Source organism: Chelonia mydas, chromosome 21, assembly GCF_015237465.2.
Source record: "Chelonia mydas isolate rCheMyd1 chromosome 21, rCheMyd1.pri.v2, whole genome shotgun sequence".
In the NCBI taxonomy this organism is placed as follows: Eukaryota; Metazoa; Chordata; order Testudines; family Cheloniidae; genus Chelonia; species Chelonia mydas.
Window position 1 is genome coordinate 11,439,459 of NC_051261.2, and position 26,767 is coordinate 11,466,225.

The 26,767-nt window shown below is 48.3% G+C and overlaps 2 protein-coding genes across 12 annotated transcripts in view; both read left to right on the forward strand.

The window, feature by feature from the left end:
- Positions 1–4,037: 4,037 nt before the first annotated feature.
- Positions 4,038–11,149, forward strand: LOC102935991 (60S ribosomal protein L10a). Its single transcript, XM_037885339.1, is given in 8 exon segments — positions 4,038–4,231; positions 6,164–6,238; positions 6,475–6,540; positions 6,542–6,553; positions 6,936–7,078; positions 9,055–9,227; positions 10,984–11,102; positions 11,104–11,149. Coding segments are annotated over 8 exon segments (828 nt in total).
- Positions 11,150–11,677: 528 nt separating this feature from the next.
- The window catches only part of LOC114020316 (inositol 1,4,5-triphosphate receptor associated 2), a 32,445-nt gene continuing 17,355 nt past the window's right edge, over positions 11,678–26,767 (forward strand). Inside the window, exons 1-3 of one of the 11 annotated variants that reach the window (XM_043533748.1) lie at positions 11,693–11,804; positions 20,614–20,786; positions 23,575–23,705. The gene's annotated coding sequence lies outside the window, so the exon portion shown is untranslated. Of the gene's footprint in view, positions 11,805–15,865; positions 16,038–20,301; positions 20,787–22,092; positions 22,234–23,574; positions 23,759–26,767 lie in introns of those variants that run through there. The other 10 variants (XM_043533750.1, XM_037884943.2, XM_037884944.2 and 7 more) reach the window with 10 other exon arrangements.

Sequence of the window (26,767 nt, forward strand, 5' to 3'; positions counted from 1 at the left end):
CAGCCTTGGCCCCTCTGCAGCTCTGTTCCTGGCCCAGACCCGGCCCCCAGCCTTGGTTCCCTTGCTAGGGTTGCTGACCCTCCAAGATTGGCCTGGAGACTCAGGAATTAAATATTAATCTTTAATTAAAGATTATGGCATGTGATTAAATCTCCAGGAATAATTCCAACCAAAATTGGCAACGCTACTTCTTACCCCGTCTGCATTTCCTCCCCCACCAGGAGCCGTGGCCCTGCTCCCAGCTCTGGGGCATAGGGGGTGGGCGTGGGTAGGTGGGGGGGGGCACAACTGTGAAAAGTTTGGGGACCACTGGTTTAAACGCTCGCAGCAGTTCACACACGGCTCATTGTACAGATGGCCTCTTCCCAGAAGTTGGCATTGCTGCCGTTAACGCATTCGCTCCAAACCCATTTCATCCTTAGCTGGTTTGAGTTTTGTGTAGCCACGGGCAATGCTGGTGAGCGTTCACACACACATGCTGCATCGTTCTGCGTGCTGGGCAGGAAAGACGGAGCTGCAACAAGCAGGGTGGATTTATTTTCAGTGCTAAGAATCCTGGGGGCTCTTTGGGACAGGGTGTCCCTCTTTTGCCTTGTCCCAGCCTCAGATATCTTTATGGTGGCTGAAGTTCTTGGGGCATCATCTCCTGAAGTGGATCATCAAGGCAACTATACTAGTGTCACGGGTCCACAGGATCGGTGCTACGCCCCCAGCTTTGGAACAGTCTCGAGGAGGTGCTCTTCAGTGTGCCTGCCCTCCTAGGGTCTCATTCTTCCTCCAGGATAACCCATGTGGCTTCACCACCTCCTGAGACTGGACCTCTAGGCCTTCAGCACGCCTGCTTCACACTGCAAGCTCTGTTCCGCGAGTCCAACAGAGAGAGACTCCTGATGGAGATTTGTACACTCTTCAGGGATTAATGCACCTCACAAGCATTTGCAGTGACAGTCAGAAAGCATTGTCAAAACAGCCGGGTTTATTAGTCAACTGGGACACAGCAAAGCATAGCCCATTCCGGTTTGCCCAGAGCCCAGTCAAGCTGCAGTGAGCCCTGTGTTCAAGCTCTTTGTGTCTCTCAGTCCGTCCTCCTTGGTCAGACGCCACGTGAGAGCCCCGGGCCTTTCAGCAGCCAATTCTTTTGTTCTGGAGCTGGGGAATGTTGCACAGCTTCCCTGCTGAGAGGTGGGTGTGACGTTCCCCTCTGGTGTTAGCTGGACGGGTGATCTGCTAGGCCACTCCAATCCTTGACTCTGGGAGCCAGCCTTATCCTGCTCTGCTGTGAGAACCCCCACTCCTGGGCCATTCACGCACTGCTTCTGGCATGTAAGCTGCTCCCAGCTACTTGAAAGCGAATGACACCAGCCAATATCTCCGGTCCCAGAAACAACCCTAGGAACCTCTGTCTTGCAGTGTCCAGTTATGCTCACTGAATGCTGCAAGCTTATATAAGTTTGTCAATTTCACAAAGAAATTGTTATGTACCAGGCTTATTATCCCAAGGGGAGCCTCTGACACTCTGCAAACCAAACACACTGCTTCAGGTAGAATAAAAAACAGATTTATTAACTATAAAGATCGATTTTAAGTGATTATGAATCAAAGCACAATAGGTCAGATTTGGTCAAATGAAATAAAAGCAAAACACATTCTGAGCTGATCTTAACACTTTCAATGTCCTTAAAAACTTGATCTTCTCATCACAGGCTGGCTGGTTACTTTTCAGCCGGGCTCTCCCCTTTCATCAGCATTTCAGTCGCTTGGTGGTGGTGGTGTCTGTAGATATAGGTGGACGAGAGCGAGCATGGCAAAATGGCTCTCCCTTTTATCATGTCCTTTCTTTCCTCGTGGCTTTGCCCCCCCCTTCAGAGTCAGATGAGCATTACCTCATCGCAGTCCCAAACTGCCCAAAGGAAGGGGGGTGAGTCCCTCAAGGGCCTAACAGATTCTTTTGTTGCTGCCTGAGCCAGTGTCCATTGTTCCTATGAGGCTGGGCTTGTCCCATCCATCCCCTGACGAGGTGTGAACTGCCTCTCTGTTTTTAGAGAGTTTTTGCTTATGGGCTTGCTTTAAGCCATGAGGATACATTTTCAGCCTCATAACTATATACATGAAATTATAACCTATACCCTTACTGTAACATTACTGTAACAATTACTATAACAGCCATGCTCCGTGCATTATGGGCCTTCCGAAGACACCCAACATGACAAACTTTGCATTGGATACCACACAATCATTTTATAAAGATGAACATGGGGGAGTAGGGTGTTTCCCCGAGGTACAGAGCGTCATAGTGGGGAACTCCATCTTACTCTGTGTCTTTGGGTGTTAGGTATGAATGTCCCGGGGACTGGCTTTGCCGTTGTCTTCGTGGGTTCTTCACTGACACGAGGTCTGCCTCAGCCAGTCTTTGTCCAATGACCCATTTAGTCTCAGGGCTCGTCTACACTTAAAATGCAACAGTGCAACCTACGCCAAAGGGAGGGCATCCCCCATCAGCGTAGGTCCTCTGCCTCCCCAACAGGCGGTAGCTAGCTCGACAGAAGAATTCTGTAAACCTAGTGCTGCCTATGTGGACGCTGAGATCAACTGAACTCTGCCGCTCGGGGTATGTGTGGATTTTTCACACCCTGAGAGACGTCGTTATGCGGATCTAATTTTCTAGTGTAGACCAGGCCTCAGAAAGCCAGGTGCCAGCCATACCTGTATCTCTTAGCCAGCCTCGAGAGCAAACAGTCCTTTTCCAGCCACTGAGTAACAATGCAGCATATAGTGGAAATTGAGGCTCATGTAGGATTCATACAAATATTAGACAATTTCCATTTCATCACAACTGGCTCTTACTAGTTAAGCCTGTAGAAGTCACATAACCATGTGTCCTTCTGATGGCCCCCTGGAGTTGGTGGTTAGCAGCTAGCTTGCAGGGAGGAGAGTTCTGATAATTAACCCATAATCCTTTCTGTGCAAAACAAAGCCTGTGGGGTTGGGGGGCAGAGGGTGGCATTGTCCATGTGGCTGTAATCAGCTGTTTTGCATATTGCATTGAGGGAAATCAACTGCTGGGCATTTCCTTCTTAACCCCCTTAAGCCCAGGAATGCCGCAAAATTAGGTTTATACTTAAAGTGAAGATATCTGACCAAGGAAATGCCTGCTGGGTCGTAAATTTGACAGAAGCTGTGGGTGTCTGACAGATGGGGACCAGGTTACCTGTCACAAGTCACTCGGTAACACTCATCACACTGTTGTGGTTCAACTTAAAACTACCAAGCTCCCGCCGCTGCTGCTACTGTTTGCCTTTATATGAATTGTTAGGCTGTTTGGTCTAAGGAAACATGCCTCTAGTTGGAGCATTTTAATTATTTGTTGAAATAAGAACGTGCTTAAGAACAGAAGAACGGCCACATCAGGTCAGACCAAAGGTCCATCCAGCCCAGTATCCTGTCTTCCGACAGTGGCCAGTGCCAGGTGCCCCAGAGGGAGTGAACTTAACAGGGAGTGATCTAGTGATCTCTCTCCTGCCATCCATCTCCCATGAGTCTTAAGCGAGATGTAAATTCTCGCTTGTCGTGTCTCAGCTGCGAGACGTCTCTCTATGTTCGTAGCACCGCTCCGGCTTTACCGTCTACGGGATCTCTTCCGTCAGCGATCTCAGCCAGTTAATAAGCATCCCTGTCCTCCTCTAGCACCGGGACTTCACCGAGGACATTGCCACAAGGCAATGCTAGTGGATCCTTGGAGGTGCTGCCAGGCTCTGGGTATTAGCAGTGCACAGTGCAGGGTGAGTTTGGGCACGCAGGGTGGACCCGGCAGGTTGTGTACCCTGGACCACGGCAGCCCACTCCCCAACTTGCTCCATCCCATTGCCCGGCCCTCAGACAGGGTTAAACCTCCCAGCAGAGTTGCGAATACATGGCTTGGCTCCCGCTGGGCTTGGCCTCTGGAACGAGGGGTGCTGGTTTGGTCCAATGGCTCTCAGCACCCCCCCACTCTACACACTGTTCCGGCCCCCCCGGTCTCGCCCCACCCAGCGCTGGGCATGTGGCTCTCAGAAGAGGCAGCAGCCGCGGAGGGAAGGGAACCACGTCGAGCGGCCGGCCTGCACATCAACCAGCCAGTGGCCACACGCCACCTCTCCCAAGATGGCGGCCGCACAAAGCTATTCCCCGTTTCCCTCCGCCTCTACCAAAATGGCGTCCCATTGGCGCCCACGCCCAACTCTCGCGAGAGCAGGCCCCCTGTTTATGAGGCGCGACTGGCACAAGCTCGCCCCCTTCCGGCTAGCTGAGGAGAGAGGCGTGTCTGGCGGGGGGGCTCGGGGCTCAATTTGGGGCCTACATGAGCCTCCCCCATTGGGCTGAGCCAGGGGTCAGAGCGGCGATGTGGGAAGTGGGGACCTCTCTATGGGGCCCTTGGTGGGGGCCCCTCCCCGTGCCCCCCACCCCGGCTTGGGGTCAGCGCTGGCACCCCTCGGCCAGCCCGGGCCAGCTCGGAGGGCCTCTGTGCAGGGGGCTGGCCGGGGCGTCCCTGCATTGAGCCCACCTCTGCCTTGAGCCAGCCGGGGCCAGCTGTGGCAGGGGGAGAGCGCAGAGCCGGGCCGCCCCTGGGATCGGTTCTGAGGCCGGTTCTGTTCAATATCTTCACCAGTGATGTAGATAATGGCATAGGGAGCACACTGGTAAAGTTTGCAGACGATCCCAAGCCGGGAGGGGTTGCAGTTACTTTGGAGGCTAGGTTTAAAATTCAAAAAGATCTGGACAAACTGAGGGAATGGTCTGAAGTCAATAGGATGAAATTCACTGAGGACGAATGCAAAGTACCCCACTTAGGAAGGAACAATCAGTTGTACACATACAAAATGGGCAACAACTGCCTAGGCAGGAGTACTGCGGAAAGGGATCTGGGGGTCATAGTGGATCACCAGCTAAATGAGTCAACAGTGTAACCCTGTTGCAAAAAAACCAAACATCATTCTGGGATGTATTAGCAGGAGTATTGTAAGCAAGACACAAGAACGGGTTTCAGAGTAGCAGCCGTGTTAGTCTGTATCCGCAAAAAGAAAAGGAGGACTTGTGGCACCTTAGAGACTCAATAAATAAATTTGTTAGTCTCTAAGGTGCCACAAGTCCTCCTTTGCTTTTTGAAGACATGAGAAGTAATTCTTCTGCTCTACTCCGTGCCGATTAGGCCTCTACTGGAGTGTTGTGTCCAGTTCTGGGTGCCACATTTCAGGAAAGATATGGACATATTGGAGAGAGTCCAGAGAAGTGCAATAAAAATGATTAAAGGTCTAGAAAACATGACCTATGAGGGAAGATTGAAAAAACTGGGTTTGTTTAGTCTGGAGAAGAAGACTGAGAGGGGACATAACAGTTTTCAAGTATGTGAAAGGTTGTTAGAAGGAGGAGGAAGAAAAAATATTGTTCTTAACCACCGAGGATAGGACAAGCAATGGAGGTTTAGGTTGGACATTAGGAAAAACTTCCTAACTCTCAGGGTGGTTAAGCACTGGAATAAATTGCCCTGGGAGGTTGTAGAATCCCCTTCATTGAAGATTTTTAAGAGCAGGTTCGACAAACACTGTCAGCAAAGGTCTAGATAATCAGCCCTGCCGTGAGTGCAGGGGACAGGACTAGATGACCTCTCGAGGTCCCTTCCAGTCCTATGATTCTTCTCCCAGCTCCAGACAGTCAGAGGCTTAGCGACATGCAAAGCATGGGGTTGTGTCCCTGCCTGTCTTGGCTAATAGCCATTGTTGGACCTGCCTTCCATGAATTTAGCTCGTTCTTTTGTGAACCCGGCTATATTTTACAAACCCTTTATACTCTTGCTCCTAGTATGGGCCCCTCCTTGGTGGGGTTCAGGCTTTTGGAGGACGAAACCTTCACTGTGGCTGCTTTTCTCATCTTGGTTTTGTGGCTTCAGCATCTCGGGCGGTGGAATGAAATGGGCTGAAAAGAGAAATGGTTACTGTATTGAAAAATAGGGATTCCCCATGCTCCGAGCACCTGAGATTATTGAAGATGAAACAACAAAGGATCTAATTTAAAATTCACCATTGTTGCTGTTTAGCTATTTCTGCACTTTTCTGCAACCTGTCCAGAGTGATTAATTCAGCTGATCCTTTCAAGTTTCTGATCTGCTCTTTGTCTTTCAAATCTCCAGCAGTAAAGTTTCCCGTGACACTCTGTAGGAAGCAGTGCTGGAGATCCTGCAAGGGACTCAAGTGAAACCACGAAAGTAAGAACTCTCCTCTGTGCTGTGGGTTGTGCCCTTCCCCAAATGCCAACTCCATGACTGGAAATCTCTGGCGAAGAGAGAGAGGGATTTTTGGCAGAGTATTCATGCTCTGCTAAATATCACTACAGCTTTTCCTATGCATATTGATATTCATCTTGTTTTACTGGGTTCTTAAATTCTAACTTTGGGTGAATCTGCAGTTATTTGAGGTTTCTTTTGTTTCTTCTGTTTTTCAGGTTTGCGGAAACAGTGGAGCTGCTGATCAGTCTGAAAAACTATGACCCGCAGAAGGGCAAACGTTTCTGGCACAGTCAGGCTTGGCACCTCTCTGATTCCACCCAGCCTTTGGCCTGCATCCTTCTCCCTCCAGGCACTTTGAATGTATATGTGGTTGGCAACACACTGACTGCTTGATACAGTGGCAGGAGGGTGCAGTGCTGAATTGCCCGGGTCGTTCAGACGCCCCCATCTCCAAGTGGTGTGGCTGGACAGACCCCTCTCCTGGGTCTTAAAATGTGAGGGGAGGTGTGGTGAGGCTCCTGTGCTGATCCCTGTGACCAGCTGGAGAAGCCAGATTAGAGGCAGGTGGATGAAGATTCACGGGTGATTGTTGTAAGGTTTCTGGGCCGCAGCTCTGCCTGTTCCCTCAAGGTGTAGGGTGCTGACAGTGTGGGGTGTCATCTTCCCTGCCTGACAGGCTCAAGTCCTTCCTGTGCCGTGAATTCTCAGTCTGCGTGCTGGGGGTCCAGCAACACTATGATGAGGCCAAAGCAGTCAATATCCCTCACATGAACATCGAGCCTCTGAAGAAACTCAAGAACAAGCTAGTGAAAAAGCTGGGTGAGTAGAACTATGCTGCCAATATGCCTGTAATTTGTGTGGATGGAGGCTTCCTGGAAATACCAGGTCATGTAATGCAGACAGTGGGCTGGTATAAATTCAAAGAGATGGGGGAGAAATGCTACTGTTAAAATGTGATAGAAACTTGCCACAAGGGAAGATTGTATCTCCTGGAGGTGTCAGACTTTACATACACACTACAGGTTTCAGAGTAACAGTCGTGTTCGTCTGTATTCACAAAAAGAAAAGGAGTACTTGTGGCACCTTAGAGACTAACCAATTTATTTGAGCATAAGCTTTCGTGAGCTACACTCACTTCATTGGATGCATACTGTGGAAAGCGTAGAAGATCTTTTTATACACACAAAGCATGAAAAAATACCTCCCCCCACCCCACTCTCCTGCTGATAATAGCTTATCTAAAGCGATCACTCTCCTTACAATGTGTATGATAATCAAGTTGGGCCATTTCCAGCACAAATCCAGGTTTTCTCCCCCCTCCTCCCCGCCACACACAAACCCACTCTCCTGTTGGTAATAGCTTATCTAAAGTGACCACTCTCCTTACAATGTGTATGATAATCAAGGTGGGCCACACTACAGTATCCATCGTGACCATTGCAGAAAATTCCTGTAGGAGTAATTGACTCCTATTCACTACATTGCTAGTGAGAAATTGTTTAAAAGTGACTTGTCCAAGGATCCGAGATCTAAAATGTGGTTCTCTAAACAAGAAAACATAGCTTTCTCAATTACTTTTGTAATCAAGATGGATTAATTCTTTAACATTGTCATGGTGTATATCCCACCATTGAGGACAAGCTGCTAATATGACCAGCCTTTGTAAATCCTTCCCATTTCCATCTGGACAGGGGAAGAGAGTTACCCTGTTTACTCAGATTCCTTGTAAATTCAATCATGTAGCAGTTGCTCCCCTCAACTGCAGTATGGGGTACCGAACAGATGTTTGGGGTGCAGGTGGCTGAACAATGCTAGAGGAGAAATTTACCTACTTGGCAATTTCAAGTCCGCAACTATCTGACAGGCCAGTAAGCAATTGAATTGCAAGGGTATGGTTTATTATGCCATGCTGCTGGGCAATGTGACTTCAGTTAGCTTGACCAGTACTGCTTTTGCAAAGCACTTACAACAGATTTGGTTTGCTTGAGTTCCGTTGTCTTAAGTCTTGTCTATATTACTATTAGCCAGTTGAGTAGTTGCATCACAGTGAACTCCTAGTGTAGACATAGCTTCCATGTTGGGGTAAATTGCACCGGCACAACTGCACTGGTGGCTAAATCCTCGTGTGGATAAGACTTCAGCAACAGCCCTCAATGGTTAATAGTACCTCACCCACCTTGTCTCTCTCTCTCGTCTTGGACCAGCTTCTGTTGGTAAAAGACAAGCTTTTGAGCTCCACAGAGCTCTTCAGGTCTGAGTCTGTGGAGCTCAAAAGCTTGTGTCTTTCACTAGCAGAAGTTGGTCCCGAAAAAGATAATACCTCTCCCATATCCTGGGACCCACATGGTTACAACGCTGCAAACAACAAAGTGTATTCCGTTCCAGTAAATGCAGAGAGCTCTTACTATAATGAACAGAACCCTTATCTCTCACTCCCAACATCAGGTTGATGCTGATGTGTGTTGGTGGGGTTGGGGGGGGGTAAGGAAAGGAGGAAATTTCCCTGGCTTGTTCCAGAAACTGTCTTGTCTGGTACTGGGATTACCTATGTTTAAGAAACATGCCAGATCAGTAGTGAGGGGCGATTACACTTGTTCAACCTAGGCTTGTCTCCAAGTATAACTTGTTACCTAATGTGAGATTCTCTGAAGTCTGTAAATATACAAACTTGTGAGCACTTAATGGTTCTTAGCAACAGTTTGCAGGTTTCTCTAAGTGAGGTGTAAATCAAACCCTGTATTAAAATAGATGTGGCCAGAACTACAGGGTTCTGGGCATTAATCTTTTTTTCATAGCTAAGTAGTACAATGCCTTTCTGGCTTCAGAGTCCCTGATCAAACAGATTCCTCTTACCTTGGGTCAGGGTCTGAACAAAGCTGGCAAGTTCCCTTCCCTCTTCACTCACAATGAAAAGATAGTGGCCAAGGTCGATGAAGTCAAGTCTACTATCGAATTTCAAATGAAAAAGGTAAACAAAAAATAAATGCAGAACACCAGACCTCAGAAGCCAGTTACAAAGCATGTGGTGGGAGTCAGGACTGTAATGAAGCTATTGGCTGCCTGCCATTATACATGGATTTGCACTGTCAGGGCTGGACTGCAGTTTTCCTCCAGGGCTGTTAAGGAGGCTGCCAGTGGAAAATATCTAATCAATCTCAGTTTGTGCATTTAGGGCACACAATGCATTCAGATGCTAACCTGAGGGTGGAGGGAATTTACAATTTGTTTTAAATGACAGATGCAAGCGAAGAGGCCTGAACTTGGAAAATGCAGAGTGCTCGTGGTGCTCGCTGAAGTCAGTGGGAATCAAGGACTTGCTCAGCACCTGTTGTGATTGGCTCCTGTAGTTAGGGAGAATCAAATGGTTCAAGCTTCAGTTAGCCAGGAATTAGGATACAGATTGATGTATGTAGTCACTGAAGCTTTATGCTTAATACTGTGTAAATGAACTTCAGTCTTACAGGTGAAACAGTGGGTTTTGAGTAGTGTTTTCTTGCATTTGCTTTAAAACTGTTTTTGTTAACTTTCAAGAAAGTTAATGTAGAGGATGGAACCAGTTTTAAAAGAACACAGCCCTAATCCAAATTCAAATTCATGATGGTCGAAACCTGACTCTTAGCAAATATTGCTTGACTGAGTATTCCCCCTCAAGCTTAATTGGCCACTTGATTTAAAAACAACTTGAATGAACCAAGAGCAAAAGTGGCCGGCTTTGAACATATAAATCTTTCACTAAACAGCTTGATCTACTGAATTCCTGACACTGCAGCATGGATCTATTGTTTTCATTTTAAACTTTCTGTCAGTCTGTAATCTGGCTATATAGCATAGATTTGAGCAAATTTGGTACCCAGGGTGTGTTCTTTACAGAATGAAAAGCAAAGCTTGGTGGCTGAGATGCAAAAAAAGCAGAAATTAACAGGATCCTAATGATTTTTCTAATATGAAAAATATAAACAAAATTATTGTAAAACAAATATCCTGTGTGGCATGGATTAGTGATTTTGTGGAATCTTTTGGTTGGGGAAGAGATTTATCATTAGAAATTTTACTGCGTAGCGTAGTGGGGAGAGTGTACTGGACTGGGTATTAATAAACGGGAGTTCTCTTCCCTCGTCTGCCATTGATCTTGTGGTGTAGAGCAAGTCACTTAACTTCTGCCTCAAGTTTCTGATCTACAAAACAAGAACAATTATACATATAACCTTTTTTAAAGTACTTGAGATCTGCTAATAAAAAGTACTGTATAATCAGCTGACTAGTTTCATCATCAACAAAGATTGCACCCAGTTTTTTAGCATGGTGTTTAGTTACAGCACGTGGAAGTCAGTGGCAAAGTTATGTCTGTTTTTGATAGAGAATCTGAAAAAATTAGCTTGGTAGAAAGTAAAGCTGTTCAGATCTCAATTTCACAAATGGTGTATTTAACGGAGTCTTCAAGTGTCAAACTCTGGAATTCCATAAAGCATTTCCAGGCTGCAGAGGAATTGCTGTAATTGGGGAATTGTAAACCCTGTAGTATAATATTTTATCTCTTTAAAAAAGGTTTATGAGGAGACTCAATTGCAGCCTACAGATTTAAATCAGACCTCTTAATCTAATTATATACATTTTTTGATGACTGAATTTACTTAAGCTATTGTATGGTTGTCTTTAAACTGACTGTACTATAAAGTCTGTACCACTGGAGTTGAATGATGACCTTGTCCTTCTCCCTGCCCCAGGTGCTTTTTCTGGCAGTGGCTGTTGGCCATGTAAAAATGACTGGAGATGAGCTAGTCTACAAGGTTCACCTGGCCATCAACTTCCTGGTGTTCTTGCTGAAGAACTGTCAGAATGTGCGTGTTGTACATCAAGACCGCCACGGGGAAACCACAGCGCCTCTACTAAACTGGCAGTAATAAATGTTTCAGAGCCCCCAGTCACTCTGCATCTCTCTCCTCATCTGCAGAGACTTCAGTCATGTTAGGACTCTTGTTCCCAATCATTCTGAGTAGTCGTCTCACTCTAATAGACTGAAACCCCTGCTGTCCCTTGCCGTTGTCTGTCACCTCCTGCCTACCTGTGTGTAACTTAACCTATGTTGGAGCTGCTTGTGATTCAGGGTTTTAGAGCAGTGATTCTCACCCCCAGGGATACACTTACCCCTGTTATGCGTAGGTCTTCCAGGTGTACATTAACTCATCTAGCTATTTGCTTAGCGTTAGGACAGGCTACGTGAAAAGCACTAGCGAAGTCAATACAAACTAAACTTTCATACTGGGATAAATGAAGGGCAGGGGGAGTAGCTCCTTTTTAAGGACAGCCGGCCAGTTAGCCTTAAAATCACTCTTGGTAGCTGTTCTCTGCTTGCTTTACCTGTAAGGGGTTAAAAAGTCCCCCAGGTAAAGAAAAGGGAGTGGGCACCTGATCAAAAGAGCCAATGGGAAGGCTAGAGGTTTTTAAAATTGGGAAAAAAGCTTTCCCTTTGTCTGTTGTGCTCCAGGAAAGAGGGGAACAGAGCAAAATCAGGGCTATGACTATTCTGTAAGCAGCTTTAAGCCAGGTATGAGAAATCATCAGATTATACCTAGAATTACTTATTTAACGCCCCCCACCCAAATATGTAAGTAAATTAGGAATGTTTAGAAAGATGCAATTAGGTTTTTCTCTTTATTTTTTTGAGACATGTGGACTCCTCTGTACTAACAGCAGATGCTTTTGTTTGCTTGTAACCTTATGCTGAACTCTCAAGAACGCTATTTTGGGTGCTTGATTTTTGGAATGGCTCTTTTAAAATCTAGCAAAAGCCTAAGTTCCGGATGTATTTTCTTCCTGTTTGTTTTTAATAAATTTACCTTTTTTAAGAACAAGATTGGATTTTTGGTGTCCTGAGAGGTTTGTGCATGTTGTTTGATTAGCTGGTAGCAACAGCTAATTTCCTGTGTTTTCTTTCTCAGCTCTTCCCCGGGGGGGAGGGCAGTGAAAGGGCTTGAGGGTACCCCACAGGGAGGAATTCCCAAGTGTGCCTTCCTGGGTCCAAGGGGTTTTTTTTGCATTTGGGTGGTGGCAGCGTTTACCAAGCCAAGGTCAGAGAAAAGCAGTAACCTTAGGAGTTTAATACAAGCCTGGAGTGGCCAGTATTAATTTTTAGAATCCTTGCGGCCCCCACCTTCTGCACTCGAAGTGCCAGAGTGGGGAATCAGCCTTGACACATACAGACAATGACTTGTTTATATTGCTTTATATACTATACACTGGAATATAAATATTGTACTTACATTTCAATCAATTTATTTTATAATTATATGGTAAATATCAGAGTAAGCAACTTTTCATAACTGTGTGCTATAACGCTTTTCTATTTTTGTCTGACTTTTTGTAAGCAAGTAGTTGGTAAGTGAGGTGGAACGTGGGGGTACACAAGACAAATCAGCCTCCTGAAAGGGGTACAGTAGTTTGGAAAGGTTGAGAACCAGACAGACATCATCTTCCTTTCCAAATGCAAACAGATGGACATCATACCAAAAGGCCTTACAATGTGTATTTTTTCAAGGTCTGTGTGTATATAAAATCTCCTCACTGTACTTTCCACTTTATGCATCCGATGAAGTGAGCTGTAGCTCACGAAAGCTTATGCTCAAATAAATTGGTTAGTCGCTAAGGTGCCACAAGTCCTCCTTTTCTTTTTGCGAATACAGACTAACACGGCTGCTACTCTGAAAACTGTTTTAGAGCAACCCATATGCCATTGAGAGAGTACCTAAAGTCAAATGAGGAGGAGCAGCTGCAGCTAAATGACAGGGATCAGAAGGGAGGCTTCTCATAAAGATGAACTGCAAAGCCAGATGAGATGAGCAGATTCCCATCCTGAAGGCTCTCACTAGCTAGTCAGGAGCCTTCAACATGGAAAGATTTCTTTGATGAAACCTTCTTTAAGCCCTCCTTAGAATGATATCTTCACAGAATTTTATAAACCCTGCAGCCCCCCTGCCACCCAATCAGTTTTAAAATCCAGCCAGGAGTGTAAAAAAAGAAGCATAAACTCCAAAGTAGTCGTAGTATTTTATAGCTCAGCAAAGCCTGAGCATGGATAGACCCATAACTGGTCTTTATCTTGAGAGTACTGGGAAGTAGGCACAGGTTTGAACTAATGGTATGGTTCATAGAGCCACCATGAAGAGAGATATTAAATCTGCCTGAATTTTGTTTTCTGAACGCTTATGACAAGAACTCAAGATATGAGAAGGGAAAATATTTTTCTCTATTTTTCAGTTGGTTTACGTCGTATATTTGACTATGTGTATTGTCAGTTTCCTCTGATGGGTCTATTTCACAGTAAGATTGAGAGAAACTTCCTAAAGGAGAGTGACTGTAAAATCTCAGATTTGCGAAGGGGCTGAAATGACTTCTAACTAACCTCTTGGGAAAGACATGAATTTGACTGTCCATGAATGGAAATAAACATAGCAGATTATGTTCCCTTCCCAGTGAAAATTCATTGGGAGTGGCAAACTCGTCAGTGTGCCTGTGTGAAATGGGGAGGTACCTCGTTGTTATAGAAGAAAGGAAAATGGTTGTAAGGCTGTTTTACTGTACTTCATTCTAAAAGGATAAAGAAATAAGGTTTAAATACAGTAAAAATAAATGCTCACTGTTAATGGATTTTTCAAACCACACTGACTAGTCTTGGCAGAGATTTTCTGCTTCATTGAAATCCTCCCATGGTGTCATTGATCTTTTAATGCGTTTTAGTGGGTTTTTGGATTACTAGGGATCACTGGATATATTTGAATTCAAAACTGCACCTCCAGTTTCACTGGCCTGTCACCTGCTTTTTTCCAAAGAAAAAGCATGCAGAAAATCCACGTCTGTGGATGATTTGAAACAATTTTACCTGCACTCAGTAAAGGAGAGAAAGATGGCAGGTAGCCCTACACTGTATATCCACAGAGAACAGGACCAGAAGGGCTAGTCAAAGAAGATTCTCCTCAGCTGGCTCTGCCAGTATGTTTGAATTTTGGAGGAGACCTCACGTACAGATGGCAAAAGTCAGCTGGACTCGCTTGGCTGAGACTGCCAACAATGGGGTTAATTACTCAAGACTTTTAGTGACTTTTATAATGGCACCCGTTTCCTTAAAACTGGACTGAGCACAATTCCGCAAGCTACGGAGCAACAGTTAGTTTTGAGAACCTGATCCCTACCAACCTGCACTTTGGAACAAGGTGAGTAGAAACCCACAGGTGAAATCTTCATGTTCTATTACCAAGTCCCTGATCCCATCCCCTTTCCTGGGATCTGTACTCTGCTTTTGCGGTTCATCAGGTCACTAATAAATCTTCACCTTCATTTGCAGAATATACTGAAGCACCATCACAGGAACAAAATGCCTTATTCATTTTTTGGGGTTTCAGGGGGAGAATCAGTGCTTGCCAAACACTTGCAAAAAAAGACCTATTAATCTTTCCAACACTCTCAGGAGTCTCTCTAACTTTCCAAGAGTTAGTGAGCAGGATGTACAGCACCATGCTGACAGAGGGAGGAGGTACCAGCTCTGCAATTCTCTCCTGCTGATATACAGACAATTCCTTTATTTTAAAAGGACAGACGTCAGATCCTGCTTAGTAACGTTTACTCCAGTCTCCTGGAGCCAAAAGAGTATGCCTTCTCGTAAGAGTTGTGATAGTTTCAGAAATCCTTTAGTGGCTTCAGTGGGCAGCTAGTGGCCTGAGCTGAGCACTGACATCCTATGAGCTTTCAATGCTCAAAGAAAATATGGCAAGAGCAGCAGTCAGCTGTCTCCCATGGTGACTTGGGGATTATCTTTCGGCGTGGTAAAAGGCTGGCGCAGGGTTCAGTCATTACCTTGACAGTTAACCTAGTGTGTCACTACCTACTATTCCCATAGGGCTTTTGACTTGATAGCCTAGAAAAAGGATATAGGACTACAGCTGTGTGGCGGTGGGCTGTGATCCTGTCTTCTCACCAAAGGGTTAAAGGTATTGGCTCCATTATTCTGGCCAAACTTCAGTTTGGGTGTTTACATTCTGTCTACCTCAAGTCCCCCTTCGTTTTAGACAGTACTGGTCACTTCCTGCTCCCAACTGTTAAAACAGCGGCCCTGTTCCACCCTGGCCGTGGCTGCGTTTCAGTGGCAAGTACTCGCTCAGGTATGGTTTATGCCCCTGTGCCTCGGGTTCAGGTTTTGTGTCAGAATTATGTGGCGTCTGCAGTCATGGGAAATCGGATGGCGCTTAGCTGTTCTGGGGAAGTTTGAGCTGAGATTTTGTTCAGGCCTGAAATTCCAAGCAAGAGCAAAGAGAATGGGTTCGTTTCCTATGGGTCTGCTAGGAACCTTCTTAATCCTGAAATTCTCTCTCCTCCTGGCTGCTTGTTTTACAGGGGCTGTTGCTGAAGGTGTGATGGCTAATAGATAGTTGCCAGCTGGGGAATTTGAGGGCCACGATAAGGTGCATTGGCTTGTTTCTTGCTTGTTGCTGAGCCATGCCCTCTGCACAGACCTAACCAATCATGCCTGCAGCATCAGCAGCCACTGCCGTCTGAGCAGCTTGCTTTGCAAGCAAAGGACTGGATAATCCCCCATCATCACAGTTATTCCTGTTTGCAAGCAGGCTAAGGAAGCTTTGAAGGGAGCCTGGGAAGATGTGACCGTAGCAGGCTGCATCGGTTAAGGGGGTGGTAGATCTCTCAGCGGAGCTCGAGGCGTGTAAACCCAGAATCCAGAGAAAGCGGCTGCTGCTCATGCCTGAGGGAGCCTGTGGAAGTCTTCTCTCAGGTTATTACTGTCTCTGTTAATGATGCTTAGCTGGAATGTGTGTCTGCATGGGGTGCTTTAATGCTTTCGTTTGGGGCAGGCTCCATTATGTCTAGATTTAAAGCAAGCTTTAAAGGGAAATCTTTATTACTAGACCCAAGGCACTGAGAGAGCAGAGTACAGAGGCTTGGTCTATAAGGTCTCAACCAGCCAGCCGGGCTGGTACTGGTCAAGTGGGAACATCTCTTGTTCATTTCAATGCTGGGCTTTGTAAATCCTCAGAGGCAGCTAGAGCAGATGCCCCCTTCGTGCCCACGCCACACTGATTACTAGATTGTAAGCGCTTGGGGACAGGGTTTGTCTTTGTGTTTGATGCAACTTCTAGGTGCTGCAAAAATAACATTTGACCCTTCCAGCAGGACCGGGCCAGCAGTTCAGCTCATGGATGGAGCATGGTACTGGGGAGTTCATGGCCTGCTTTAGCTCTGCTTTAACAGGCATACAATTAAAAAAGCAGTTGATGTGCATTAACCTGGGCCCTCACCTTTTGGCTTCTTGCTCACAACTAGGGTCCCCCTATGCGAACAGTGTGGGTAAGGCCTGATCCAACAACCTTAATAGCAAAGGTGCTGTCTCTGGGGGATGGACTGCATGGAACTGAAACCCCCCGAGGGGTTTGCTCAGGAGTCAATGGATGTTTGGTCTTTCTTGCCCGCCAATATGGAGGTGTCTCTGCACCCCTGTGGTATTGGGGTGTGTGGGGAGGCAGACTCTCATGCCAGGTCCCTTTGCTGCTCTGAGCCCTGGGGGGCTGGGGTGGGGGGATGGAAAGGAGGCTGTCTCTACTCTCAGCTGGAGGAGAGAAGCTCTGAACCACTGCAGTGAGTATCCTATCTTGTGTTTGTGGCAGTTATCCATGCAAATGTCTGATCCGGCCAAAGTGGTCTACAGTGGCAATGAGTTCCACAGGTTCCACGACACTGGACATCGAAGAAAAAGTCTGTCTATAGGAGGGTGTCCCACTTACTTTCCCTAAACCATCTATTTTATATATTTCGGTCATGTCCCCTCTTTTCCATCTTTGAAACGCCTGACCCTTCAGTTAAATCTCTCGATCCTGGTGTATCTGTCATTGTTGTTACCCTTAGCTGACCTCCTCTTTGTGTTGAATTCTTTAAGATTATCTATTTACTTGTTGCTCTTCCTCCACATTGGATCATGAAAACAAGCCCTTCTCACTTTGGTGCCCTAGTATGTACTCCTTTGGTTGCAACTCCTAAGGAAGTGAATATTTAAGTTTTTTATGTAAATTAAAATTGTACTAGACAATTTTTTTGCTAAATCTTACCTTTTGTGTCTAACCTATCTCACTGTGTTGCTAATGGATTAGAGAAGACAGAGTTCAGTGGTGAGGGAGCCAGATGGGTGGTCTGGACTCCTGGGTTCTGTTCTCTAGTTTTGTTACTGACTCCTCAGTAATTGACTTGATCTCTCTCTTTACTGCCATTTCTCCATTTTAAAGTGGGGATAATGATATTGACCAACCTTTGGAAAGAGCCTTAAAACAGCCAGGCACTAGATTTTAAAGATGGATGTTTAATGTCCATGTATAGAAGCCAACTGGAAAATGCGGAGAGCTACAGGTAAAAAGCACTACACAGGTGTTAAAGTATTCATAAAGAGTTATGCTGCTCTATTTTATTGCTTATCAACAGCACCTGTGACTTGGCTTCTGCCTATTGCAGATCTTGGGATTCTAACTCAGGTACTTACTTGGTTCCCCTCACCCTAATGCCTGAGCATCTTTCCTGTATTTGTCCTCACAACATGCCTGTGAGGGAGGGCTGGGCTACTTCCATTGTACACAGTGGGAGCTGAGGCACGCAGAGCCTAAGTGACTTGCCTAAGGTTGCCAGTGGTTGGTTGTAAGGCAGGGACTTGAACTGAGGTCTTCCAAACCACTAGGCCATCTTTCCTCTCACCCACTTGTCTAATAATGCACTTCAGTCCTGAGCTGCAGACCCCTTCCCCTGCTTGCTATTCCGTGCCCATGCTAGTGCCCTAACCCGTGGATGATCTGGCATCTGTCAGATGTTTCCTGCCTTGCCTCCAGTTTCTCCAAAAACTTGATGACGAAGGAGGGCTGTACGGAGAGGTTCAATATTGCAAGGGCTTATGTGCTGGGAGATGACTTGCATTTTCTTTCTTGGGGCTGGGTTGCTCTCTGAACTGTATAGTGGACTAATGCAGAGTTGGTGTGACCCTAAGGCATCAACATCAAAAGAAAGGAGAGAGTGAGAGAACAGGGAGAGGGTGGGGAGAAATCTTGCTTTCAATAAAGACTTCAGAGTATGAAAAGAAGGGGGTGAAACTTGACAATTATGCCTTGCAAAATGTCCAGGCAAGATCTCAGTCCACCCACAGTAATTATACTTAGCTCTCATATAGCTCTGCTCAGCTCTCAAACATCTCAAAAATGTTTTCTAATTGTGATGAACCCTCATTATCGATCACAAACCCTCCTAAGCTTTTATTACTAATTACTAGTATTACTGTACCCCGGGTGGCCCCCAATGATGACCAGTGCCCAGCTGTGCTAGGTGCCATACGGACAATCCAAACCTGGAAGGGTTAACAGGCCTTTAGAAGGCCATGATCTTGCAGATAAGTCAATGGGCCTATTTCCAGTGCATAAGAGTAGGTCTTTTTATGATTAGGGCCTTAAGAACATTTCTGGGGTTACTTCCTCTAAGAATTCAGTATGTTCTGGCAGTCCTGCTTTTCTGGGTGGGGTGTGTGGCGTTTAAGCAGTAACCTCCCTCACCCCAATCCTCGCGGGATGTTTTGAAACCTTAATCTAGGTCTGAACATCGAGGTTGTTTTGGAAGCCTGATCCAAATTTGCGCCTCGAGCCAATCTGAACTGTCTTAACCGGCAGGCAGCTTCTGGGGCATGGAGAGCACGTGGTAAGCGAGTAGGTAGAAGATACAGGGACAGGGGATTGTGGAGAGGAGTTGGAGGACTGTGTAAATGGGAGCCCGGCTACCTGGGCTGTTGCTGCCTCCCCATTGCAAAGTGGGCAGGTGGGGATGTGGGCACAGCTCAGCAAGCTCTCTGCCCCGCTGCCAAGCACACCAGCATGGGTTCAGTGCATACCTATGTGTACCTGTAAGGGTTCTCAGTGTGGCTGTCTGGCAATAACACACCAAGCCTACTGTACTATTTGCAGGGCTGGGACAGGTGGGTCTAGGCCTGTCCAAAAGTAAAGGCCCAGCCCCTCGACTAAAGAGGTAGGAACTGCCAAGTCCAGGCCGCAGTTGAGTACTGGGGACAACGAAGGGGAATGAGTGAGGTCCAGAGGTTAAAAATCAGGGAACCAGAGGGGGACACTGAACAGGGGACCCCAGGCAGTGCCCACTGCCGCTCAAAGGCGTCTAGGGAGTCAGGGGACGCCACAGAGGAACTCAGCCTGGAGGTGTGATCCAATGAGGGAACAGACACAGGCCCCACAGCTGCAGAGCACCCCCTGTCCTCCGTCGTCGTCCTCCTGCAGTGCTGGATGGACGTCTTGACCAGCCGAGAAGGTCCCACGACTTCGTGAGGCCGGGGCTGGGGTGTGCCTAGATCAGGAGGTGCAGCCAGAACCTCAGTGAGCGTTTCCAGAGGAGCCGGAAGAGGGGGCCGAGCCTACTGTGTGGACACACCCTCCAAACAGCGTGATCTTTCTGCATACTTCTTGGCTGGTCATCCGGGGAGCCGTTGGCCTGTTCCTCCCCCTGCAGCAGCACCAGGAGGGTTGAGTGTTACAGTCCGAGGAGTTCAGTAGCAAGTCTCAGAAAGGGCGGAGTTGCTACTCCCCTTGGGCCGGGAGGCTTGGGTGACTGTGTGCTCTAGGGCTGTATCTGCCCTGAGATTGCACAGGTCTCTCTCTCCTGCCTGGGGGCAGCTACTCCTCTTTAGCTCCTAAGGCCATCCACCAGACTGCAGCTTTAATCTTATTAAGGGAACAAGCTGCTTTGTGGGCTGCAATGGGATTTGATCAGTTGGGGCAGCTGCTGGCAAGAGAGTGGGGGGTTACAGGGAGGGCAGGTGCAGTGCTAGGGGAAAGGAAATCTGGGGCCTGTTGTGGCAGGGGATGGGGCGAAATGAGGGGGGGCGGGGTGCACTAGGCCTGCTGCATTGCTTTGCTGGGGACAGCTGGGTTTACTGTACAGTGGGGGCAGTAGTGGTGCAATGCTGGGGGGGGGGGGACGATATGGGGTTACTATGGAGACAGCTGCAGTATAAACATCTTGACTCCTGCTAATGAAATCCTTGGGAGACAAATGTCCAGTTTTCTGGAGACAGCAGCTGGCTTCCCTCACCATTTCTATGCTGGGTCGGTACCACGGTTTCCCCCGCGACCCGGCAGTAGTGACTCACCTTCCCAGGTGCGGCGCTTCCCCGCTCTCCCCTTCCCCTTGCCACGGGCAAGAAGCCCTTTCCTGAAGGGGTTTGAGCTCTGCTGGCAAACGGCTGGAAGGAGCCGAAAGCATCGCAAGCGCGCAGTGTTTACAAGGCGGCAATGCAGCTTATAAACAAGGGGCTTCTTTAGCAGCTGGGAGCAGCGAAAGCACATTCCAAGGAGAGCAAGCCTGAGATCAGCTTCTCGGAGCGGCCTGGCCCGACTGGGAGACGTCTTGCTCTGCCCCAGCATCTGCACGAATGCTTAATCCTTGACCGCATTAGAGCACGCTCCAAGCACGAATGCATCCTCGCGGCCCCTGGGAGGTAGGTCCGTCTCGTTATCCAGTTGGGGGGAAATGAGGCACAGAGACTAAGGGATTTACCCAAGGCCACAGAGACAATCGCTGGCAGAGCCACTGGGCCGTCATTCTCGGTAGCAAGCAGAACAGCACTGAGTCTGCTGGGTGCGGCGGGAGGAGAGCTCAAGGAGGTGGAGGAGTGGTCCAGCTGGCGTTACCCTGCCTGAGCCCCCCTCCCAGCCCCCAGCAGCCCCCCTGCCTGCTGCCTGGAGTCCCCTTGTCTTGATACAGTGCCATAGAATGGTATGGCACCAAACGCTTGGCCCCAGAAAATGACCACGCCTTGTCCCGCTCCAGCGTCTTCTGTGGGAAGATTGCAAAGTGCCTTAATGAACTAAGATTCACGTCAGTCCTGTGAGGCAGGGCAAGTGTATATTTTAGATTGTACGTCCTTTAGGGCAGGGACTGGTACTGACTATACGGCACCTAGCACAATGGGCCCTGGCTTGGTTGTTACCTAAACATTTCTACCGGGGGCAAGTGTTACATCTGGGGAAACAGGCCCACAGAGGGGAAGTGACTTGCCCAGGTCTCCTGAGTCCCAGTCCAGCGCTTGATGCCTCTACTCACCCTCCCCTGTATCGAACGCTAGCCGGGATGAGAGACGTTAGAGGCAAAGGTGCAAGGAGGAGTTTGCAGCTGAGCTTTGAAACGAGATGGACCGCTGAGGTGACCGAGGGAAACAGGGAGGTCGCAGGCTGCATGGCAGGAGCTGCAGGGGAGGAGGGTCTCTCCCTGGTGGCGGAGAGGAGTGAGCTGGGATCAGATGACGCCAAGACTGGCTCATACACAATGAGAGAGACCTGGTGGTGCAGGGGAACAGGGGCCACTTGAGAGCGTGGGGGTGACAATGTTGCGTTTCTCTCTGTTTGAGACTCGGAGGAGTTCGATTCCTTGTGGTGGGAGCAAAGGGCTAGCAGCAGACCTGGGTTTGATCCCTGTCTCTGCCACTGACTTAGAAAGGAAGTGACTTGTCTAGGGTCAGGTATTGTGTGCCTCATTTTCCCCAGTTGTCAGAAATGGATCAGTTGGCTCCCTTCTGGGGTGAGGGTGGGGGGAGCATTGTCAGGCTTAGTTCATTAGTCTGCCAAGTGGTTGGAGATCAGTAGGTGGAAGGGGCTAGAGGGCTGTTAGCTTGCCTAGCGCCCTGCCTGCCCCCTGCCTGGGGCTTGTGGGCTTGACAGGGGAGGGGCAGAGTGGCGGTGAGCTTTGTGTATATAACTGAGAAAAAGCCAGGCTGTGGGAAGGGAGCAGCCGTAAACAGATGCTCCCACAGCAGAAGAATGTCCCACTGGGCACAGCGCTGCAGCGGCAGGGAGCTCTCCCGGGGCCCACCGTCTCCACTGCCTGCTTCTCCAAAGCCCTGTTCTAGGGGACGGTCACTCCTCCCCGAGCCAAAGACCTGCTCGAAGGTAGGCGAGGAGGGGAGGCTGGGCGCAGGGCTCTGGGTGGGGGCATACTTGGGGGCAGGGGGTCATCTGCCGTGCACACCCAGGGCCTGCCTTGAGGCTCCAGGCTTCTAGGGTGTCTCTTACAGGGCAGCTCTCAGGGGGCACCCCAAAGCTCAGACCTTCTCCGGCCTCTCTGCTGGCAACAAGGGGCAGGGCTGGGCTTGGGCCCCTTCAGAGTGCCAGCTCTCTCAGGCTGGCCCCCCCCTTCCCTGCAGGGTTTATCCATGAGGGAGGTGGAGTGGCTCAGTGCGCCAAGGCTGGGCAGGGGAGGGATCTGGCATGCAGCCCTGGAGGAGTCTGCCTTGGGTGTGCCAGCGCTCTGCCCCGGGGTGCAGGGGAGCCGGCAGGGGGAATGGCGGGGCCAGGGACGGCCTTAGAAGAGACCCTGACAGGCCACGTCAGGGTACAGGCAGCTCTGGACTGGGGCAAGCAGGCTCAGAGGAATGTTTGGTCCCCAGCGCTGGGAAGGGATGGTGACAGCGGCTGTTGGAAGAGTTGGGGTCCTCACCCAGGCTGCCCTGTATGTCCCCCTGGCAACAGAGACCACAGGGAGCAGGGGAAACGGGCATCGGCAGAGCAAGCCAGGAGGGCAGAGAGCTGCTCACTCCCCAGCGGGTCCAAAGAGGATCTGTAGGGCGCTAACCACAAGAGAGGCCCAGAGGGGGCCTGGGGTCTGTGCGTTAGCACGCGGAGGGCAGAGTTGCAGGTGTGGTGTGAAATGGGGTGTCTGTCACAGACTCCCAGGGCCATAGAGATGCTACAGATCACAGTGCATTGCCCCCACAGGTTTGTGGGGTGCCCCCCTGAAATGACATGTGAGGCCTTCGTCCATAGCCCCATCAGCCTTGACGGAGGTGGGAGTGCCTGTGTGTCTGACTGGGTTGTGGAGGCTGCTCAAAAGGGCCCTGTGTAACCCCCATTAGGGGAGTGTGGGTCCTTACCCTGCTGCTGCTTCCGGCTGATGGATGTAGCTCTCTAGCTCCAGCAGGAGGAACCGTTTGGAGGTGACTCCTGACCCGTCCCTCCCCTCCATCAGCTGCCCACGCCAAGGCGGGCTGGGGCTGAATTGAGTTCTTGGTCTGGCCCTGAGATCACACTGGGGTTCTGCAGTGAGGGGACGGCAGGACAAACCCAGAATCCCTGTCTCTCTGGGGTAAGGGGGAACCCCTCCTAAAGGAACCCCCAGATCAGCACATTCCCTGCCTGCTTGTTCTGTTTCAGACGCTGACTTCTTCCCAGACGAAGAATTCCACTGCCTGTCCGTGGTGTTGGTACCCCTCTGACTGTCTCTTTCACCCGTAGGGCTGCGCAGCACCCGATGAGCTCCAGAGAGCGCTGTCATCCCTCTGCAGCACTCCTTCTCTCTCTCTGTCTTTAGCTTCCCACCTCACTCCACTGACAGATCCCCGGCAGGCTGGAGTTCAGGAATCAAGGTAGGGTCACCCCACAAAATCTACATATTGATCCATCTGGCAGGCTCCCACAGGTAAGTACCCGGGGAGGTACTTGGTAGTCACTGAACTGATTGATAGATATTGGGAGGAGAGATTTAGGTATTACAGATGTATTAGCCTTTGCCTCGGTTTCCCCAGCTGTAAAATGGGGATAATGACACTGACCTTTGTAAAGCACTTTGAGATCTACTAATGAAACGTGCTCGATAAGAGCTGGGTATTATTTATTAGGTTGGAAGCTCTTTGGGGCGGGACCATCTATCTGTTCTGTGTCTATACAGCACCTTGCACCAAAAGGTCCTGGGCCACGACTGGGGCTCATAGGCGCTACCACAATGCAAATAGTAAGAATAGGCAATTTGCACATTTCTGATCATCATACTCCACTGTACCAGCTTTGCTCGTCTCATACTCTACCATATGAGTCTGGCTTGTCTTGCTGTTTCTAGATTGTCACTAGAAATCGCCTGCTCTCTGGCCTTCTCTGCTCTAGGGACACTTTCCCAGCACTGACACTAGCTCTGCCCCTCTTAAGAACATTGGGCTGCCTGGCCTAGGCTGGCTGCTGGCTTTTAAGATCTGTCAGGCTGGACCCTGGGGGGTCTGATCTCTCTCCCGTTGTTATCAATAACCATCTTTCCGCTAACTTCAGTGGGAACTGGACTGGGGGACAATGGTGCTTCAAACACTGGTGGACGGTCGGTGCTCGGGATCCCAGTGTTGCTAATACCACAGAGCTGAACCGGTGTTAGCATCAGCGAGGAATTGTTGCACAGACAAGGTTTTGGTCCTTCCAAATCCTGGGCACAACTGGCCTGAGGGCATATGGCTTGTATGCAAGTCACTGTGTAACATACCATTACACTGTCCTGCACTGACTGTTAGATTGACGTGGGCTTTTTTATTTCCTTTTTCACTCTTTAAACCATTATGAAACAGATTTCCTTAAATCACATACCCAAGCTATACCTTATAAAGAGGCTTGGTGGAATTCAATTTTTTATATAATTTCAATGGATAATGTCTATTTATTTTAAAGCATTTTTTCTGATTTTTAAACCTTCACAATTGTGGGAAACTATGGGGTTTGGTGGATCAGGTAATAATTTAATGACTGTAGATGCTGCAATTCAATAAATGAAAGCTTTATAACTGTAAAAACAGATTGTCAACATCCCAAGTCAAAATATACAAGTTCAATATCCTTAAATCAAACTCCACGTTTTCAAGCAGCATTTTTCTTTCTTTCCTATCTGTACATTTTGATTTTTCATGGAAATATTTTGTAGTCGGTTGTGTGTAGGGGGAAATTGATGTTTACTGACAATTTACTGATAAAGCTACTCCTTCCAAGCCTTATAAAACATACACCAGAAATGTCACTTATTTATTCTAACAATGGGAGAATGCTCAGCAATATGCAATACTCACAGATCACATCTTTCCAGAATATACAACAATCCTATTCACAAACCATTCTGCTCTGCGCCAGGCACCCTCCCCACCCCAGCCCTGTGGATCTAGTTGCAGAATTGGGGCTTTGAGTCCTGTTTGACATCAGTAGGACGACTCATGTTGATGATGTTTAAAATGGGGCCCTAGTGGAGAATAATGATACTTGGCACTTGCCAAGCATCGTTCATCTGGAAAGGGAACTTTACAAAGCAGGTCAGGGTCATTAGCCCCATTTTACAGATGGGGAAACTGAGGCACAGAAGTTTCACGTATTCGTTCATTATTAAACCTAAGTAGTAGCTTCCATCCATAGTTCCCAAAGTTCTTTCCGAAGATGATTAAGTGGCTTCATATAAAGAGCCATAGCCCTATAATGAAAGCAATAACCTAGTTACGAAGGAAACAATACCAACCGTAATCTGATAAATACGGGGTCTGTATCTTCTTACATGTCCCTGGATGTCCTCGTGCGCCAATGCTTCCTTCCTTTAATCCTCTCTAATACTGAAGTGGCAGAGTCCTTTATCCAACTCTTGTTGCATAAATCCTGGCTGCTGACAACTGGGATTCCCATACATCTCCTCTGCTGTATTGTATGCATGATTTAAACCCACTTGTTGGGATTAAATTAACCCCAAAGCTCCCTGGTGTTCTTGCATCAACCCAATATTGTTTGAGGGAAATGCTGCAGTGGTTTCCTGTGGGATTTTCAGTCCTGCTCAAGGAGTGCCAGGCCCCATCCAGGTGCCTGGAGCTGGCCTGCCCAGTACCACTAGCTCTGCCTGTCACACCTGGATGAGCTGTGGGGTTTAATCGGATTTCAGAACCAGCTGGGTATGGAGGAGTGGGGTTCCCCTGTAAAGGGCAGTAGGAAGTTGCAGAGGGAGGGGGAAGCTCGGGAGGCTGTGGGGAGACTTCAGAGCGAGAGAGGCTCCTGCAGGGAAAACCCTGAAACCAGGGGAGTTGCTCTAGGTGGGAAGGGCTGGGAGTAGCCTGCTCGGGCAGAAAGGACCTGAACCTGACAGGAGTTTGGGACGGTGCACATCTCATGGCTGGAGGGGAGATTTTTGTGTTTAATTTAGAGCTGTAAGTTACTAAACAAGACCCTAAGGAGGGCTGTTGTTCCATGCCAATACTTTGCCACTGATCCCATGACTAAATGTCCCTAATAGCCTTTGAAAGCCTAAGGGTCTGTCTACACTGCAGTCCCAGGGTGTGATTGCAGCTTGTGGTATAGATGTACTTGAGCTGGTTTTAATTTAGCGATCTCTGGTGCCAGGGCAGCGAAGCAGCGGTAGGATGGGCTTCAGGGTGGGCTGTCCAACCCCTCCCAGAACTGTGGGTCATTCTAGTGTGGGCTAGCCCACACTAACGCCCATGTTGCCAGGGCTTACTCTGCTCTGGTACCTGAGCTAGCGAGGTTAAAGGTCTACGTGAGCTGCAGCCACACCCCATGATTGCAGTTTACCCATAGTCTTAGCAATACATGGCTGGAAGGGACCTCGAGATGCCGTCTAGTCCAGCCCGCTGCGCCGAAGTAGGACCAAGTACATGTAAACGTATCCTTTGCAAGCTACGTCCGCTCA